This window comes from Diadema antillarum, unplaced genomic scaffold (genome assembly GCF_040938485.1).
Source record: "Diadema antillarum isolate AM-2024a unplaced genomic scaffold, OU_Dant_1.0 scf00000028, whole genome shotgun sequence".
Lineage (NCBI taxonomy): Eukaryota > Metazoa > Echinodermata > Echinoidea > Diadematoida > Diadematidae > Diadema > Diadema antillarum.
Genome location: NW_027270917.1, coordinates 3,786,156 through 3,806,390, shown reverse-complemented (window position 1 = coordinate 3,806,390; position 20,235 = coordinate 3,786,156). Strand labels below are relative to the sequence as shown.

General features: G+C 37.2%; 1 protein-coding gene across 1 annotated transcript in view; it reads right to left on the bottom strand.

Moving 5' to 3' along the window:
• Window positions 1–6,136: 6,136 nt before the first annotated feature.
• Window positions 6,137–20,235, bottom strand: part of LOC139736788 (glutathione synthetase-like) — a 37,903-nt gene continuing 23,804 nt past the window's right edge. The window contains exons 7-11 of the mRNA XM_071647461.1: window positions 13,633–13,702; window positions 13,003–13,194; window positions 11,717–11,798; window positions 10,761–10,950; window positions 6,137–6,774 (exon numbers count right to left, since the gene is read on the bottom strand). Of these exons, the coding sequence (XP_071503562.1) occupies window positions 6,651–6,774; window positions 10,761–10,950; window positions 11,717–11,798; window positions 13,003–13,194; window positions 13,633–13,702 (658 nt within the window). The 3' untranslated portion in view covers window positions 6,137–6,650. The remainder of the gene's footprint in view (window positions 6,775–10,760; window positions 10,951–11,716; window positions 11,799–13,002; window positions 13,195–13,632; window positions 13,703–20,235) is intronic.

Sequence of the window (20,235 nt, the reverse complement as noted above, 5' to 3'; positions counted from 1 at the left end):
GTACTTAAAACAGTGAAAAATGTTACAACTGAGTGTTTATGTTTTGTGCAGATTGTTTTTACTGAGGTGTTTTTTTTTTTCTGAGTGTGTGAGCTTACTGTTTGTACATGTAACATAAGCCCTTCCTAAAGTTTCAAGTATTTTAAAAAAGAAAAGTAGAATTCTGTTTAAATGACGAAAAAAAAAAACAATTAAAAAAGGAATCTTTAAAAAAAAGACACAATAAAATAACACTGCTGAGAGGTCTAGGAAATGACTTAACAATTCAATCTAGCAGTTCCACAGCACTCTTGTAGAGTAGTGATGCACCAATCACACGCTATCTTTTGCTTTTAAACATAGCCATTTCCAATCACAAGATTTATTGCAGCATATATCAAGATATGAAAGAAAAATCACATACAGTACTGCACTGGCTTACATCAACACTTCTACATGACTCCTTTAATCCTCCGTTTTCAGGCACTGAAATAATCAATATACACACACCAGGTTTAAAACCTTGTTTGTTATTGGATGACAAGTTCAGGGTTCTTTAACACAGTCTACTACATTTGGAAAAGCACATAAAACAGACTACAAGATGGCAAAAATAAAAGGGGTAAGAGCTGATGCTCATTCACTGACAGATCATACATTTAATCTGCTGACACTCTTACATTCTCCATACATGCATGTATATACATGCATGAAAGCATTTGAGACCTATGATTACTTTGTTTTGTCGTATTGCTATTTTACCTCCATTTTGAGATAGTTATGTGGACTCCTGATAGGTGCTGAATCATGCTGAAAAGCATCCTGGTTCAAACCCCAGGCAATCAAGAATGGGAATGAGCAATGTGAGCTCAAACTCAAAACTGCAAGAAAATTGAATTTAAGTCCTTTGGGCTTTAGCACTGTCTCAAGTACAGCGCACTATATTTTTATCTATTTAGTTACCATCATTATTACTTTTTTCTGAGGGGGATGGGAATGATTTGTCATTTTTTACACCATCTGTAATATACCTTGATGCTATTAAACTGCATGGCTGTGACACTGTCATATTGTACAAATATGACTTCATCATGATTTTACTGATGTTGTGATGACCAGATCAGACAACACATAGATTGTACTTTCAATCTAACTGTATTTGATACATAATCTGTACTGTTCACAGCATCAACTGTTCCAATGTTGAAATCACACGGGTGAAACTTCAAGCTACAGAAAATTCTTGCAAAGCAAATCTCTAAATCACTTGAGTAACATCAGGTCATCATTGACTTAAATATGGAATGTTTCATAAGATAAAAGACAGTCTTACAAAAAAAAGGAAGATCTCTACTTACATTGTACCAAACTAATTAACACAAATTTTGGTTTAAGTGAAAAATGAAAAACATATTGGATAGATGTCCTGCATGGTTATCGTTCATTAAGCATCTCTTCAATGATGTCATACATACTGTATCCTGACATGAGGCATTCTCATGCACAAAATTTTCTTAAATTAGTCAAAATGTCACCTTTGGTCTTGATCAATTTCTTGCTCATCATGAAATTCTCTGATGTTAACCAAAATTCCAATGCCATGCTTTGCAATTTGGATACAATCATTTGAAGAAGAGGTATGAACCTTACTATCAACATAATGATGAGAGTAAATGAAGACCTATTAAAACTCTAGAAATGACACACAATTTAAGCCTGAAATGTCTCGAAACTCATTACATATGATACAACCATTAGTAATACCCAACACAAACACACACACAACATACACACACAAACATCTGTAATGCATCCCATTTCAGATAACATTTTAAGTTTTATGTAATACTGAGTTGCAAATCTCAACTAGGAGTTGTGATCTACATTGGAGACTACTAGTACATTGCATATTCAAATTAAATCTCTATACACAGGAACTTATACTGATTCAGACTGCTCTAGCATTTTGCCACTGAAACAACATGGAGAGGTATTTGCTTGGAAGCAGAACATTGTGTAAGGTGTCGCTTTTAATCTGGCAGTGCAGACCAATCACAACACAGAGTAACCATCAGTTTGACTACTGCTACACTGTACATCGCATGAACTTCTGACCTACATAAGACAATCTTCTTACTACAATCCATGAATTGGACTTACATTGTTCTCCACTGTGTACCCATGTATCACATCTTAATGCAATATATGGTATACACCACATATTCAGTGAGTCTATTTTTTTTTTCTTAATTGGAATTTCTCCAACAGTTTCCCAAGTGGCTAAATTCGCAAACCGTGAAGTATACATGTAGTAATAAACAGAGAAATGTTAATGTTCAAATTACATTTATGTCAGGATCAGATTTAACATTTTCACATGTTGTTTACTTAACAAAGAGCACCCGAATCACGCTACATACAGAGACTCCAACCCAAAGCACCTTCTGATCTGGAGATTCTCCCGCCTGAAACCCCTAGCAAATGGGAGATTCCAAGTTGATGTGTGCGAAGCGCGAAATTTCCAGGGTTCTAGATGCTCTCTGGTGCTATCTAAGGCTTATTTTTTCAACATACGATAGCAACAAGTAAGAAATCCTTTCCAACGGGAGACACAGAGCCAGGGCGGGAGAAATTAAATCATAAGCGGGAGAACGGGAGATTTTGCAAAAATGGGTTTTCGGCGGAAGATCTCCTGTCGAAAACGGGAGAGTTGGAGTCTCTGTCCATATTTGCAAAAAATAAACATCCTGCGAAATATATGGTATATACATTGTACAGTATTTAAATTTTCTCCAAATACTACTAGTCCTTGCAAGTATCATGAAATTTCAAAATGTAACAATGATTATGGTGCTCAACATTCACAAACATTACTTAAACATGCATTATTTAATATTCCATCAAACAAAAAGTGTTAAAAGACTGAATGCGACCTTTTACTATCGCATATTTGAGAGTTGTCCTTTTTTTCCCCTTCCTCGATTTCTTCCCTGGAGAACCATGCTTCTCAACCTTTTTCAACCCAAGGCCCACTTTAGCTCCCATAATCATTTTTTGGGGCCCATTAGCTGAAATTTGATTCTTTTATTCAAATTCATGAAATTCTTCCGTCAGGTTTTTTTGTTGTTGCAACTGATTAACAAATTGCCCTACAGTGACATAAATAAGCATTAAATTGATCAGTGTATGTATACCCATGATTTACTTTGTCAAGGCTACTGCTAAAAAGCTGATCAATTCAGCGCTTATTTATGTTGGTGTAGGGCAATTTGTTGATCAGTTGCAATATGAATCTTTTTTATTTTGTATCGGCCAACATCGCTGCCCACCTGCGAGAGTTTCTCAGCCGAACAGTTGAGAAGCACGGCTCCAGAACATTGTAAAATCAAAGACTTTATCAGGTACCATCAGTATTACTTCATTTGCATGTGCTTTTAAAGCACAACAAATCATACTGTGTGGCCAGCACAAATTATATCATGCCCCCAGCTGTCTTTGCAAGAACGTTCTCATCTCATCAGAGTGAGACAATTAGCTTACCTTGACGTTACCTAGCAACCAGACGAAGATACGATCGGCTGCTCGTGACACTTCTCGAGACGTCCACATCGTAGTTTGACATCTCGAAGCACAGGTCACAAACCGACAACGGAAGTCATGTGCATTGCACGTCTGCCACTGAACGTTCATTTGTGGCTTACTTTCCAAAATTGTCCCCTCTAAATGTTATCACTATGATTATTTCTCTCCCTCTCAAAGCATGCTACTTGCTGCACTATATATCCAAAATTTTTACATTATCCTAAATCTTTTACTCTGGAAACCCACAAGTGTTTTGGGTTTTTTTTTCCACACTGAAGCCATCTAGCTATGCTTCCTGAAATGTATTCTCATTAACATCTTTTTTTTTTTCCTTTTCCCCTCCAATCAACTGAATGATTTAATGGGTATCATTAGCCAACCACACTTTGGCAAATTAATCCTAATTTTAAAGTGAGGGTCACTACGCTAATAAATAATGCACAGGTGAGAGTGCATTAGTGGGGAGGCGGCACATAATGTCATGCGATATTCGATGTTGCTCCATTTTCGAATATTGGAGAGTGTGCTGCATCTCCTTTAAACATCAGTAACTAAAACTTGTGCATTATTTGTTTTATAAAATTGGTCTAACGAACTATTTTTTTCACTGAAAAACTTTGTACTGCACTGCAACGGGGCCATTCCTTCACTGGCTGTGCAGACGACCGAGTAAATCTACGCAACTGTTTGGATTTGTACAGTGCGCACAGAGCGACAGATAAGTTATCTGCCACAGAATAATACAGGACAAACAATGCAGTTATAAAATGCTATTTTTGCTGAACACTTTTTGCACTCCCACGCATGTTAGCGAACAAAAAAAAAAAAAGTAAAGAGGGCACATATGACTCATTTCCAATGACTCAGATTGGCAACATTCTTGAGCCCATTTTTGTATAACAGGCTTTTGATTTGAGAGATTATTGGGCATAATTAGCAATTTCTGACCACACAGCAGTCGTACTGTTTCCTTCTTTCTGACTTTGTCGCACAATTATAAAAATTAAAACATAAATGAAAGACAATGAGAAAAATAAAAGAAAGAAAAAGACAACCAACATTAGATCACCATCACTATTCCATCACACACAACATCAATATTCACGCATCAAAGTCTAAAACAATTCCATGATATCAAAGAACATAAAAAGGAACTATCACTATTCCATCACCTACGGGTAGTCATATTGCATGCTGCACTTCACATGGAAGACGTATGCTTAAAAGCTACTAATTGAGTGTGGCAAATTACAAAAACATAAATTGGCATGGCATGCACTACAACTGGAATACATGTACCACCCGTTGGTATTTGTTACTCTACAGACGGAGCGCTGCGTACTGCAGTCCTTCACTTGAGTTGCTATGAAAAAATGCGTATGTGCCAACCCTAAAAATAAGAAAATACAAATAACTGAAAATGCTGCAAAAGGAATTTTCACCCATTTTTTTTTCACCAAAAAATAGGAATACAAAGCTGAATGAAGATTCTCCTTTCTTACCAAATAAGAATGTTCCCACTTAATGGGAACTGTTGGCAGGTACATATGAATGAATCACTGTACATATGTGACCATGCATCACAAAACCAACAAAAAATTGCACCCCTTGATTTCACATGAGGACTCAAAAGAAAAAAAGAAAAAAAAGAAAGAAAGGTGAAATGGGTCAACCGAGTCAATCTGGAGATTTTTATAACTTCTGAAAGAGCTATTCTTCTCCTACATTATGCTTAAGTTTGGGATCATAAAATGAAAAGGAAAGTGTGTTTTCAGCAGTTTTTATACGAGTAGTGTGATCAGGTACATCTTAGAGGCCCCTTTTCATTTCTTGAAAATCCTTTGCACACTTTTCACTTGCAACTCTAATATTGCTTTGGAAGTTGGTATTAACCATAGACAGAATGTGTTAATAGAGCATGCTCAATTTGGGCTTAATTTGATAATCTATTCATTGTTGTTGCTACAGTGGTTTACATCCTGTCTTTTTCATCCTATTCACCTCACAGCTGGCATGTCTCTGTAAAGACTACCGTAAGTACTTGAATAGACCCTGTACTTCAGAAGAGCCTCTTTTCTCAGTTCATACTTTTCCAGAGTGTGTGCTTTCCTTCCAATATTTAGAAAGGTTAGGAGAGTCCGTTTGAAATGAGTTATACTTCACTTTAAAGCTTAAAGTCTGCTCTTTCAGAATCTGCCCTTAACTAAAAATTCATGTCTGATGACTTTTTGTTGGTTTTGTGATGCAGGGTCTCATATGTAAGCCAATTTTATTAAAGAATCTCACTAGGACATTGCACTGCTGTGGAACTATCGTATATTCATATTGCAATAACAGCAACACTTTCAGGACTGCTTCATGCATAGCTATAAGATTATCACGCAGTCCACTCTATCTCACACGCAGCATGGCACAAAGAATACACATTCATTTCACAACATACTTTCAACCACATACAATGAATCCTTTTGTTAGGATCTTCACAATGTGACACACTCTACACAATACATGATGAGATTACCACATGCTAAATAACTTTTCAGTCAATATCCACCAGTGGGAAAGAAATTTCTGATCATATGGAAACTTGTACAACAGCAGACGCAGGTAGGGAGAAAGATTGATTATCAAAAATCGCGCACGTCATCAACATTTCTCACAATCACACACCAAATTTGAAGTCATAAAAATATATGATATGTATATTATAGTACATAATGTATCGTTGAGTGCAAGGCAGTTGAAGAGTCTCCTAGATATGCATGACCATCTTTCTGATTTTTTTTTCAAGGAATGGAATTCCGCTGAGATGAATTACCCTTCTATCTTTTTGTTAAGCTGATTTGTGGAAATATTCACCGCATGGCACACTTAAGTTTTCTATCAAACCCATGGAAGACTAGTCCTGAGTGTACTCGGGCAGGTGTCTTTTGAGAACTTGTGCTGTTGCAAAATCAGCTTGTCCTCAACAGGTTAAAAAAAAAATTAAAATGCGCCTATGGTGATTCTTGCATGTATCTGGGAATGGTCTGGCATGTGGCGGTCAGCTGTGGCTTTCTAGCGTCCAGCAGTCAGCTGCCGGTCAGCGATCATTCGAGGAATGGACTGTCCACGTGGGAAGCGCCCGCCCCAACTCCTCCCTCATTCTGACCAATGTCCTTTGTCCGCAGGAGGTGGCCCGAGGTCTCGTTCATGACGACTTCGCCTCCGTGGCTGCACGGGAGTAAGCAAAGAGAGGGTCACATGATCGCTTGGTCACATGATCACATGACAGAAACAGACACTCACATCTCCAACACAGAGCGAACTCTCCACATTAAAGGAAACCAAAACCCAAAGAGCAATGTCAATTGAGTGAAAGCAGCAACATTAGTAGAACACATCAGTGAAAGCTTGAGGAAAATCGGACAATCAATGCACAAGTTACAAATTTTTAAAGTTTTGATGCTGTAATGACTGGATGAGGAGACTACTAGAGTTCACGATGTCAGGTGTGGACAACAATATAAATAAAATATAAAGAGAATTCCACAAAAATTCATTTTTCATGAAAATTACACAATCCATCAACAAGATACTGACATACGTTAAGGATAGTAATTATTCCCCCAGCTTTCTGAAAGCAGTTAGTGAAGTGCTCTTTCATTACGCTAGAAAAGTTAAAACATGTTGAATTTTCTTTATATTTTCTTTACATTGTTTTCCACACATATAACATAAACTCAAATTAGTCTTCTTATCAAGTGGTTCCAACACCAAAACTTTTGAAATTTAATTGACAACTGGGGGCTCAAGTACCCGTCCAGATCAAGGGTAGATCACTATTGTGTCACCATTGAACTGACTGCTCTGAATTTCTCTGCATATCTCATATTCTTGGAAAACGTTCAAATAAAACAGGTAAACTTCACAAAGTCTGCATCAAGTCAAAATAAGGATACAGAAGTGAAAATAAAACAACACGCAACTTTGAAAGAGTACGTAGAATTATACCTGAATTCTAAGAAATTCAGTGTTTAGAAGCTTTGATAATATATTCTGTCATCAAAATAAATAATGATATTGGACCAAAAAAGGGTTTAAACAAAAGGAAAATTTATTACCCTACCTTATGAAACACTGACAATGAGGAGCAAAAACCACAATAAGAGGATGCAAAACTGCTTAAATGTGGGTTTCTGGGAGCTGATGGGTAATAGGGATGGTACAGTATTGGTGGAGATGAGAATTGGTTTTGAACTTTTTGCGAGATACCAAACAAGGAAAAGTAGAAATTATGCGGTGCGTAATATATGTCCCCGCCGGAAGTAGCATTTAGTAGCAAAATGTACAATATAGGTAAAAAATCAAGGTCAAAGGTCAAAGAAGTCAAAGGTCAAAATTCTGTGTAGAAGTTTTGAAGCCCTCACCTAGTGCCATCACATAAAGCAAACAGAATCGAAATCGGTTAGAAATGGCGAAGGAGTAGCATTTTGTAGCCAATGTACAATATAGGTCAAAAATCAAGGTCAGAGGTCAAAGAAGTCAAAGGTCAAAATTATGTGTAGAAGTTTTGAAGCCCTCACCTAGTGCCATCACATAAAGCAAACGGAAGTGAAATTGGGTTAGAAATGGCGAAGGAGTAGCATTTTGTACCAAATGTACAATACAGGTCAAAAATCAAGGTCAAAGGTCAAAGAAGTCAAAGGTCAAGATTCTGAGTAGAAGTTTTGAAGCCCTCACCTAGTGCCATCACATAAAGCAAACAGAATCGAAATCGGGTTAGAAATGGCGAAGGAGTAGCATTTTGTAGCAAAATGTACAATATAGGTCAAAAATCAAGGTCAAAGGTCAAAGAAGTCAAAGGTCAAAATTCTGTGTAGAAGTTTTGAAGCCCTCACCTAGTGCCATCACATAAAGCAAACGGAATCGAAATCGGGTTAGAAATGGCAAAGGAGTAGCATTTTGTAACAAAATGTACAATATAGGTAAAAAATCAGGGTCAAAGGTCAAAGAGGTCAAAGGTCAAAATTCTGTGTACAAGTTTTGAAGCCCTCACCTAGTGCCATCACATAAAGCAAACGGAATCGAAATCGGGTTAGAAATGGCGAAGGAGTAGCATTTTGTAGCCAATGTACAACATAGGTCAAAAATCAAGGTCAAAGGTCAAAGAAGTCAAAGGTCAAAATTCTGTGTAGAAATTTTGAAGCCCTCACCTAGTGCCATCACACAAAGCAAACGGAATCGAAATCGGGTTAGAAATGGCGAAGGAGTAGCATTTTGAAGCAAAATGTACAATATAGGTCAAAGGTCAAGGTCAAAGGTCACAACTGAAATTCTGTGTAGAAGTTTCAAAGCTCCCATGTAGTGCTATCATATAAAGCAAACAGAATCAAAATTGGCTCATAAATGACAGAGAAGTAGCAAATTGAACATTTTGATCACACACGGACGCACAGACGCGGACACAGACGGACGCACAGACGGACGGACACACACACGTACGGAGCCCGTTTCATAGTCCCCTGCTCGAACTCGTTCGGCGGGGACAAAAAACACTTATGATATAGAACACAGCACACCACTTTAAGAGGAATTCAAAGTTTATTTGATGAAAATCGGGTTTGGAATGACTGAAACATCCAAACACAAAGTAAAACAAAGCGATCGTAATAAAGTGTGGGTCCCACACTTCATTAGAATCGCTCTTTTTTTTATATCTCAGTCATTTCAAAACCAATTTTCATCAAATAAACGTTGAATTCCTAGAATTACATGCTCTTTCATATTTCATAAGATGTTTCTCATTATCTCACCAAAAAATGTTAGAAACCTGAAATTAGGTCTCAACCAAAATTGTACGATCCCTTTAATGTGTTATGCACCCACACCTGCAGCATAGTCTAGACTCTGAACTCTTTTTATGATATCTTTATTTAAGCTGCGTGCCAACTTGAGTGATGGCTGCTGGCATAATCCCGATAACTGGACAAAAAGGAGTCCATACTGATTGCTTATGACTTTCTCTCAAAATTTTGAGGGAGTGTCTGGGTGAATTATTTGTGCATGAACTTTTGACCTCTGTCGTCAGCTGAGAGTAATCTGTCTGAACTTTTTTCTACGATTCTCGGGATCGTACCATCTTCCTGCCTACACATTTGGCAGACTACTGCAGCAAGGCTTTTGGCCATATGTCTTATGTCATACTAAACAGCCAACTCACATGTGTGTGGTTACAAGTATGTCTTAACATCTGTTTTTTCCCTAGCCTTCGTTAAAGACCCTCTCCCTGTATTAATTGCAAGACAAGCGAGAAGATGATTGGCATGTGGAACACAGTCAGGCTACTATCACGAGGCAAGCTCCAGCCAGAGGGCTTCTGGAGACCCGTCCCACTTTCTAAACTTATTAGTAGGGCAGATAAGTAATAAAAATTGGTCGAAATGCTCACATCCGGCGGAAAGTATGAAATTTTGCATATAGGGGTATTTTGGGGCGCTGATTTCAAATATTGCCAGATCCAAGAGATCTGACCACGGGGTCGGCCGCCATTTTGAATTCCAATATGGCCGCCATCACTAAACAAATTCAAAGATCCCTATCTTCAGTTCTGAATGACCTGTGGCACCAAAATTTGGTACACATGAGCGTTTTGACACATTGAATTTGATGACAGATTGATTCGGAGTGTCTGACAAACATCGAATGGCCGCCATTTTGAATTCCAATATGGCCGCCTCGACGAAATATTCAAAATCCCTATCTCGATTTCTAAGTGGTGAGTGACCCTGAAATTAGGTGTAAACAAGTATTTTAACATACTGAGTTAAAATATTAACTGATGTGATGTGTCTGACAAACGCAATACCTGCTATTTTGAATTCCAATGTGGCTACGAAGACAAATATCACGACTAACATTCACGGGCATGTCAAAAAGAGAGATTGCTGAAAGACTGCTGAAAGACTAATTTGAACCGCTCTAGTTTTTTTTTGGGGGGGGGGGGGCGGAGGGGGAAGATTATGGAAAAGGGAACCAATGGTTCCCTTTTCAAACATGTTTGTTAAAAATATATAGATCCATATTTGCAATCATATAAATATATTTGTACTGAGGGAGACAAACTTGATTAAAATCTGTCAAAACACATCTTCATCCCTCAGATCTACTTCAACAATCTCTTGCTTTCGTTCAAAAAGTTATAATCCCAGAAATCCCACCTGACCAAAGTCCCGTATATTCCGAGCTCACTGACGACGTTCGAGAGCACCGTCTTCACCCCGTTCCGGATGAAGTAGTTCTCGTGGATGGGCGGCATGATGCGAGCCATCAGGATGTATGCCGCCCTCTCTTGACTGCCAGCCAACTTCTGCAAGGTGGTGCGCACGTCCTCATCGTAGATGTTGTTGCCTGGAAGCAATAAGTCAGGTGATGTTTGACTGCAAACATGGGGGGGGGGGGGGAGATGCTTGACTATATAACACTATGATAATCTCTGGGTAGCTACAGAAGGCATTTTGGTGACATATTCAAGAGCTTCATGTGACTTCTTCCGCTTTGAAATGTCCTTCAATATTTCTGTATCTGCATGACTGCTCATGCTCCTAATCCCTATCTTCCTCACTGTCTCTCCCCCTCTCTTTTTCTATTACTGTATATACCAAATATTTTGCGAGGTTTTTATTATTGCTAATTCCACAAATTGGATGCTATTCGCAATGACACACAAAGATATTAACTCTCCATTCAGTACTGTACTCCACAATCACAAATTTAACCACTCACGAAGTTGTCAGGAAGTCCTGATTTAAAAAAAAAAAAAAAAAAAAGATAGACTAGTTGAATATATAACATATACAGTACATGTATTTATATACTTAAATATGTATGTGTGTGTGTGTGTGTACAGATGTATGTATGTACCTATAGGTATATTTGTATCTCCCAACTTGTAATATCTTATTGACCAAATTTGCGTATCTCTCTGTACCAGGTTGTTATATTACAACATATCAAGGAGGCTTATTGAATTAATGCATATCACAGTATGTTATAAACACAATACACATTTACAGTGCTCACAGATATTGTGTCTTTAGTTTCCAGACCTTCCTTTAATTTCTCATGTTGTGTGACAGGTAATTGCAAATTCTTTTTTTCTTGACATATGACTTACCACCACCTTCTCTCTGAGGCTTCATCACAAACTTCCTAGGATTCTCAATTCCCCGTTTTGCTGCTTCCTCACCCTCTGGTGTCTGACACGGATATGAGAGATCAGCAAAAAGACCAACAAACAGGATTAATACTAGCTTATAACATCACTTTAACATTCAGACAATATGAACTATGAAAAAAAGGAGAAGCAAAGAGCATATAGATAGATTCACTTGTTGCCATTTCAAAGATGGATTAATGTTCCAATCATATTAATTGACCCTCCACCCCCACCCCCCAAAAGCAAAACAAAACAAAACAAAACACATAAACACACAAATCCATAATACATTCGCTCCTAGAAAGATCTATTCAACCAAAAAATAATAAATATTCCAGCTGATGACTAACCAGAAATAGATGGAAAAGGCTTACTAATAAATTGAGGAGTACGCTTTCAAATCTACCCACTTTATTATGAGCTCCACAGACGAACACTGAGCCAATTAGGCTAGCTCATCAGCATCACATATCGCCATAGGATTGATAGGATTGATGAATCATCCCAAGGTCCCACACCTGTTAACATTCACCCGACTCTGCTTTCATGCAGAATATTCATTATTACATTGTGTTAGGTTCATTTATATGACGATATGGAGATCTTCCCACAACAGTGAACATCTATTTTATGTTCAACAAATAAAATGGTTCATGTGCAAACAAAGAAATACAGTTGTTTTGTTGAAGTTAATGTGATTCAAAGTTCCTTAAAATATCATGTTCTCATGTAAGCGTCATGTACATTGCTTTGTATTACTTTATATAAAAATAAAATCATTTGAATTTGCATTTGAAAGAAATACAAAAGTAGGAGTTTTATCAAAATCAGTCACAAGATAAGAAAATCATAAGAATATGAAGTTTCACATGTCTCACCTTCCAAATATCAAGTTATATGAGGTGAAGATGTTATCACGTCATTAACTCTAATATTGGTATCCCTATGAAATTAAAAAAACAAACTGGGATGATAATTTCACATCTAAAACCCCTCACGGGTGGCCACTATGAACAGGGTAAGTGTAAACATTACTTTTCTCTCTAGGGGTAAGGGGGGATTTTTCAGTGGCCACATACAGCAGGTGGCTGCTATAGACAGATGGCTACTACGACAGGTTTGACTGTACATTGAGACACAGAACAGAAAGCCGGATAGACAAATACCATGTGATAACGAAAGAAGACAGAGTGTGAATGAGCGCGCACACACACACACACACACACACAAACACATACACATACCTGGTCCAAAGAGCACTGCTCGGCGAAGGTGGTCCTGATGAGGTTCGCCAGCGCCTCGTCCTCCAGAAACCGCTCCAAGACCCCGGGCTTGGCCAGCTCCTGCTGGATCTTCTTCGTTCCGGCGAGGTGGAAGGAGACGGAGGGGCAGACCGCCGCCCTTGACTGCTCGCCCATCAATTTGGCCCGCCACTCCTACCGAACAAGACCATGGAGCCAACGTCAGCATTATCAATACAGGTGACTCCCATTCTGATAAAGTTATCTGGACTAGCAGTTTTCTTTCGTTTATCTAAATTTGATCTTTTGATATTACCTCCAACATACATATCGGTCATAAAAAGCTCTAATTGTAATGAGATCAATTTGGATATGCATATATCTGATAATATTTTTCATGTGATCCCATGTTTTACAAGCCCCACTTTTCAATAGATCACTCTTTTTCACCACTTTATACCTTTCATCACCACTGCAAAGCATGCATCATTTTTATCTATTCGTTGATATATTTTGTATAACACTTCATGATTTGTATTATATAATTCATTAAATGTATACTTCATATTAGTATTATCTCTTTTATTGGATGGAAATAAAGCACGATTGCATTGACATTGAAAATTGACTCACCGTGTCTGACGGGAAGTGTGTGGGAACATAACCACTCCTGTAATATATCACAGCCACCTCCATTCCATCTCTGTATCCAAAAATGGGTCAAGAATTAACAAATTGTGAGGAGAACATCAAAGTCACATACACATGCAATGCACCAATTACAATGTTTTACAAAATCATATGGTGACTTCTACACTTGATAGTAAGAAACCAGACAACAAAAAGAATAGAAAAAGGAAAGAGATAAGACACAAATGCAGAAGATGAGTATGACAATGAAAGAGAGCAAAAGAAGAAGTTACAGAGAAAATTTTAGTTAATCAATGCATTAAAGGGATGTTGTAGTATCGGTTGAGATGAGGATTGAGTTTTTAACTTTTTGTGAGATTCTGAGAAACCACTTATGAATTGATTATCATTGATTATCCCTTAATTAGAAAAGCAGTTGATTACAGTCAAGCAGAAAGCAGTAATGTTCATGTAGATGCTACATGAATGTCTTTTGTTAAAATCTGATAGAAGAGAACACACATCCACCTCACTGAACATTCCAATATGCACCAAATTTATAGGTATAAATGTCTATACATTGTTTTCATGAAGACCTATCCAGCTTTTTTCTAACACCTCAGGGTGTCACAAGCCCTTACCTGATTGCCGGGGCAAGTGAAAATCAAAGTCGGGAGAGTGTTTTGGAACTATGAGAAAAAAATATTTGCCCAAATTAGGCAAGCAGAGAGTTTTGAAGCCACTTTTTTTCTTCACTCCCCGCCTTCAAACACACGAACATGAAGTCAACCATACTATTCTGATGTAACACACTTTAATTTCATTTCAGCAACTTTATAACACTTAAAATGCAAAGAAGTCCCAGTACAATGCAACACCAACAGTCTATCTAATCAAGTTTGTCACTCCAATGTGTTAAAAACATGCAAATCACCATAGGGATGCTGTTTATCAAATGACTGTGTCTTGTAAAGCCCTTGACTTACAAGTTATTTTCTATATTATTTTCTTATATCTTTAAACTTCTTTTTGGGCAAGTGAAATTTGTTTGGGCAAGTGCTCTGCAACAATTTGAAAATCTGCTTGCTCTACTGGGCAAGTACACATTGAAAAAAAAAAAAAGTTATACAATGTAGCATCCTACACCTACATGTAGATAGTCATAAGTTGATTTTAAAGAGAAGATCTGCAATGACCTCTGTCGGCACATGAATCAATTGTAACTGAGAACTAGCTTGTTCTCCTTGAAATCACGTAAAAAGCAAAAAGGAAATCTAGCGTAGGAAGTGAGTCAAGTCTTGTAAGGCTGTGTGGCATTGTGACCTCAGCTAATGTGCAAATGTGAGTTCTACTGATATCGCTATCTCTCAAAAGCATATCGGCGCTGGGGAGACAAGACCTCGTATCTACAAAATGTCAAATGTTCAGGAGAGCCAAAAAACATGGCAGCCAAAGTACTGTATCCAATGGAATAGACATTCCTTTGACATGCCGTGGTGGCTTCATTTTGGGGATAAGACATCTAGGATTTGGACAGGACATCACTTAACTGATTATCTGACCATTAACTCCAAAAAAGTCATTTTCACCAAAGTTGCAGATACAAGGTCTTGTCACCCCAGCGACGATATGTAACAACATGCAATCCAACAAGTTGTTATGTTTGGTAACAGTCCATATGTAAACATGCTGTTGTTATGTTTGGTAACAGTCCAATAAACCTGTCACTCATCTGTTTTGGCTTGATATGAAGGGTTTGATTGCAAAACAGCTTAAAGGTACTGTAAAGTACTGTTTGAGGTAAGGATTCATGTTTTGAACATTCCTAAGTGAGATAATGAAAAGCCTCTTATGAAATATGAAAGAGCATCTAATTTTAAGAAGGATTCAACATTTATTTGATTAAAATTGGTTTTCAAATGGCTGAGATATCCAAAAAAGTGCTAATAATAAAAGGCGACATGCCCCAACTTTATTAGTATCTCTTTGTTTCACCTTGTTTTTGAATATCTCAGCCATTTCAAAACCGATTTTCATCGAATAAACTTTTGATACCCCTTAGAACTGCGTGCTCTTTCACATCTCATAGAGTGGTTTCTGAATATCTCACAAAACGTTAAAAGCTAAATCTTCACCTCGACCAGAACTGTACACACCCTTTAAGTGACATTTCTAAACATTTTGAAGTAAGTCTGTCATCAAATAGAGCAAAATAAAACCTTACAAATAATATCTCACAAGTTATATAACAAGAGATATTCTTGAATTTATTATTGAAAATATCCCCAAATTTCTTATCATTTTCTGTGTTTTTAGCAGCTTTAATCACAAATGTCAAATGGACACAAATGGAGAAGTTACACAGCAAAACAGGTTTTTCCAAACATTCCAAAGTAAGTCTATCATCGGGTAGAGAAACCTAAATCTTACAAACAATATCTCACTGGATATCAAGAAATATTCTTGATGTTACCATTGAAAATATCCCATATTTTCTCATCATTTTCTGCGTTTTTAGCAGCCTTAATCGCAAATGTCAACTTAAAGGACAAGTTCACCTTCAAGTACATGTGGATTGAGTGAATGCAACAATATTAGTAGAACACATCAATGAAAGTTTGAGGAAAATCCGACAATCCGTTCAAAAGTTATGAATTTTTGAAGTACCTGCGCAATTACTGCTGGATGAGAAGACTACTACAGAGTGTGATGTCACATGCATACAACGATATAATGAAAATAAAAAGAGAATTTCACAAAATTTTACTTTTTGAATAAAGTGCACATTTCTTGGACTTGTTACTGATGTATGTATAAGGATAATATTATTCCCCTTGCCTTCTGAAAGAGAGAAGTCGAGTGTTCTTCTGTTATGTGAGAAAAGTGAAAATAAGGTGAATTTTCTTTATACTTTCTTTATACCGTTGTACTCATGTGACATCACAAGCTATAGTAGTCTTCTCATCCAGCCATGACTGAGCAGAAACTTTAAAAATTCATAACTTTTGAACGGATTGTTGGATTTTCCTGAAACTCTCACTGATGTGTTCTACAGGGGAAACTCGGTATAACGAACACTGCTATAACGAGATATCGGTTATAACGAGGAAATTTTCCCGGTCCCAAATTTCCTTCCACACAAGTCTATGTAAAATGCTACTCTTATAGCGAGATCGGCTATAACGAAATAACTGCTATAACGAGATAAATTTTGTGACTTCCAAACAAAGAAAAACATAGTCAATCAAACCTGCTATAGCGAGGTAAAGCAAAATGCCTTCGGTAAAGCTTTACTTTGCCTGTGCTATCATCTTCCGAGATTGTAAAGCTTGATGCGCCAAAAACTGTCTTGTACACACATAATCATTTTCTTCAGTGCACTCTAGCTAGCACTGCATGTGGTACGTGTGTGTGTGTGCGCGCACACTGATACATGCAGAAAATGTGGTGGGACGGCCATATGTATACATGACATCATCATGACGTTTAGCAGGTGTGAGGCAATCTGATGCTGTGATTGGCCTTCTACGTAGGGAATTCCCCATCTTCACACACACGCAGTCATAATGTACAAATGTACATACAGAATATGTCACATACACACACATCATTGTGCAGACCATATTCAAGCTTTCCACACAACACACACCCATACGATAACCACATACCAATCCACAGACGATCTTGATACAATCGCAAGCTATATAAATTTACAAATTCAAACATCTACAATTAATAAGAAACACATTCTTGATATTGGATTTCCTTGGCGAAAAACATCTTTTTACCCATAAAGGTACTAATATTGCTGCATTCACTCAACCCACATGTCTATGAAGGTGAACTTGTCCTTTACACAAATGGAGTTAATTCATTTTGCAATCACACCCTTCATATGTTTCTATTCATTGAAGTCTTCTTGAACAATGGGTGTTTTTTTCTTCCTCCTGAACAAACTCTCTCTCTTTTTCTCAAGACATCATGCGACCTCATATCAGAATATGTTTCTATTCATTGAAGTCTTTATGAATAATGGGTGTTTTTTCCCTCCTGAACAAACATCTCTCTCTCTCTTTCTCAAGACATCATGTGACCTCATATCAGAATCTAGTCCCAACAGACATAACATTTTTATTTGAGGAAAAGATGTTTACCGTGACATCACGTACATACTTCCTGACCTTGAAAGGACTATTGTTTGGTAAAGGAAGAGCCTAGAAAGAGGAGACTGAAGATCAGGAAAGTGATTCAAGAGAATGTAAGGAAGGTAAATAGTTACAGTGTAATAATACTGCCTTCCTTGCACTCTCCCTATGTCACTTCCTTCCTTCACTCTCTTCTTTCTAGGATCTTCTTTTGGCAAACGGTCCATTAGAGGGCGATACATGTACATGATGCTACCACAAAGACCTCTTCCTCATCGCCCTGCAGACTTTTCAAACTTAGAAACAAATTCTTATTCACATTTGAACTTACACTGTCATTTCAAAACACTACAGAACAATTAATACAAGCAGCAGTAAACATGTGCAAACAACAAAGGCAAAATTGTGCAGAACATGCAAGGTAAAGCATCAGCAGCTTGGAAAAATATATAGATTACCAGACAAACAATTTGACCACATCTATTGAGTCGATAATGTTTTCTCCCTGTGGTCATATGATAGTCCTTTCGAAAGCCATGCTCCAGAAAAAAAAAATGTTTGCAATGAAATGTGGTAGCTCCTTAAACACTGCTTCAGTAACATAATCAACATGAATCTAGTCTTTGAATCAGAAAACATAATTAATATAGCACAAAATGGTTGTAGATTTTTTTTTCAATCTTTATGAGCTTTGTATTTTTTTTTTTTGCCACATTTTTCCCATTTCAGAAATATTCATTATCATTCATAAGTGGGTGTATGTGGGCATGCTTTTGTGTGGGTTGTATAGAGCAATCACTGTAATAGAAATTCAAATAGTTCTGTGACAAAATAGGATAAAATATTGATTAAACAAAGAATGCTGAAATGAGTTCTGCACTTTATGACTAATGTCATGATACATAGAATGTGCCTTGATTTATTGGTTTTATTACAAAAGAAAAACAAATGTTAAATACCCACACAGTATTCACACAAACCATGTGTCATGGCACACATTGCGTAATTACAAATGTGATGACTCGACACGAGAGAGATATTGACTAACACTCTAGTAATAGTGGGACCTTCATCCAGATAGGAGTATATTATACTCTGTGAGCTGGAATAATACCATATGCTCCAGAAAACACGGCTTTGCACCTTTCATCAAGTATGTGAATGACAGGTAAGTGGTATTGGTGTACTGTCTGTATTCTACTTCAATCACCTAGATATGATCAACCTACCATTTTGGATTCCCCAATAATATCGTGTGAAAAGTTTGATTCACGCATTTTGTGAAAATATGCTTCGTCATGCATCTGCTTGCAGAGCAGTACCTGGAAGCAGCACATTGCATAGAGATATTCATTTTGATTTTGCTTCAGATCTTCTTCTTTTCCACTACTTTTTTTTATTACAACCATGGTGAAATTCAAAGGTTTTATAAATAGCTTTGCAAGCAGCATATATATCCTAATATGTTCAGAAAAAGATCTGTCCTAACCAAGGTGAAATGTTTTCAAATTACATTTAGGCATTGATGTGTAAAAGAAGTTGTGCGCAGTCTCAACAAATGTGTAAACCTGTACCCACATGTGAAAATACTCATGTTTGAAAGAACAAAAATCCGTCAAAACTCAGTATCATGTTTGTCAATGTCAGCAGTAAATACTGGCAAAACCAAGGATTCCCAGTACAAAACTGTCTTTGCTCAATGCAGTTTACTTCACAGCAACAGCTTAATGCATCCACCCAATTCATTCAATTTCAATTTCATCAAGCAACTAGAGAAGCACTCTGAGAGCGCAGATCTCCACCAAGCAGCTCATTTCCACCGATGATCGTGTTCTTCCATGGAGATCAGTGATTTCCACCCATACACATGTATGCTGAAAATCGCCTGATTTGCCAATATAAAGGCCTTTTGTTCAATCATCAATTTCCAGCAGCGCAGCGTGCCTCGCCCTAGCAGAAACTAGAGTATGTACATGTACTTAAGTGCATGTATGCAATCCTAAAAAAATGCGCAGCTTGAACTCCCAAATTCATTGACCCTACCTGCCAAATATTGAAAATTGAAAATCCATACAAATTCTCGCATCACTACCAAAATTTATCTGTTCCTTGTGTCATTCTCAACCTTTTCTGTAAGTTTCATCCAAATCCATTCTCAACTTTTTTAGTTATTTTGCTCACAGAAAGAAAAAAAAAAACAAACAAACTAAAAAACCAACGCTAATGAAAATGTAACCTCCTTCCTTGGCGGAGGTAATAGGGCACACATCCCACAGATTCAAATAAAATGTCATCATAACATGATTCATATACACTCAGCAAAAAAAGAAAGTAAACACTTTTTCGAAGTCATATTTTTCATAGAAGATTTTTGGGAAAATCAATGTATTATATACCATGTTAAAGGTAATTCAATTGGCTGTTAAGCTAATAGGTTAATTAAAAAGAAAAATTTACACAT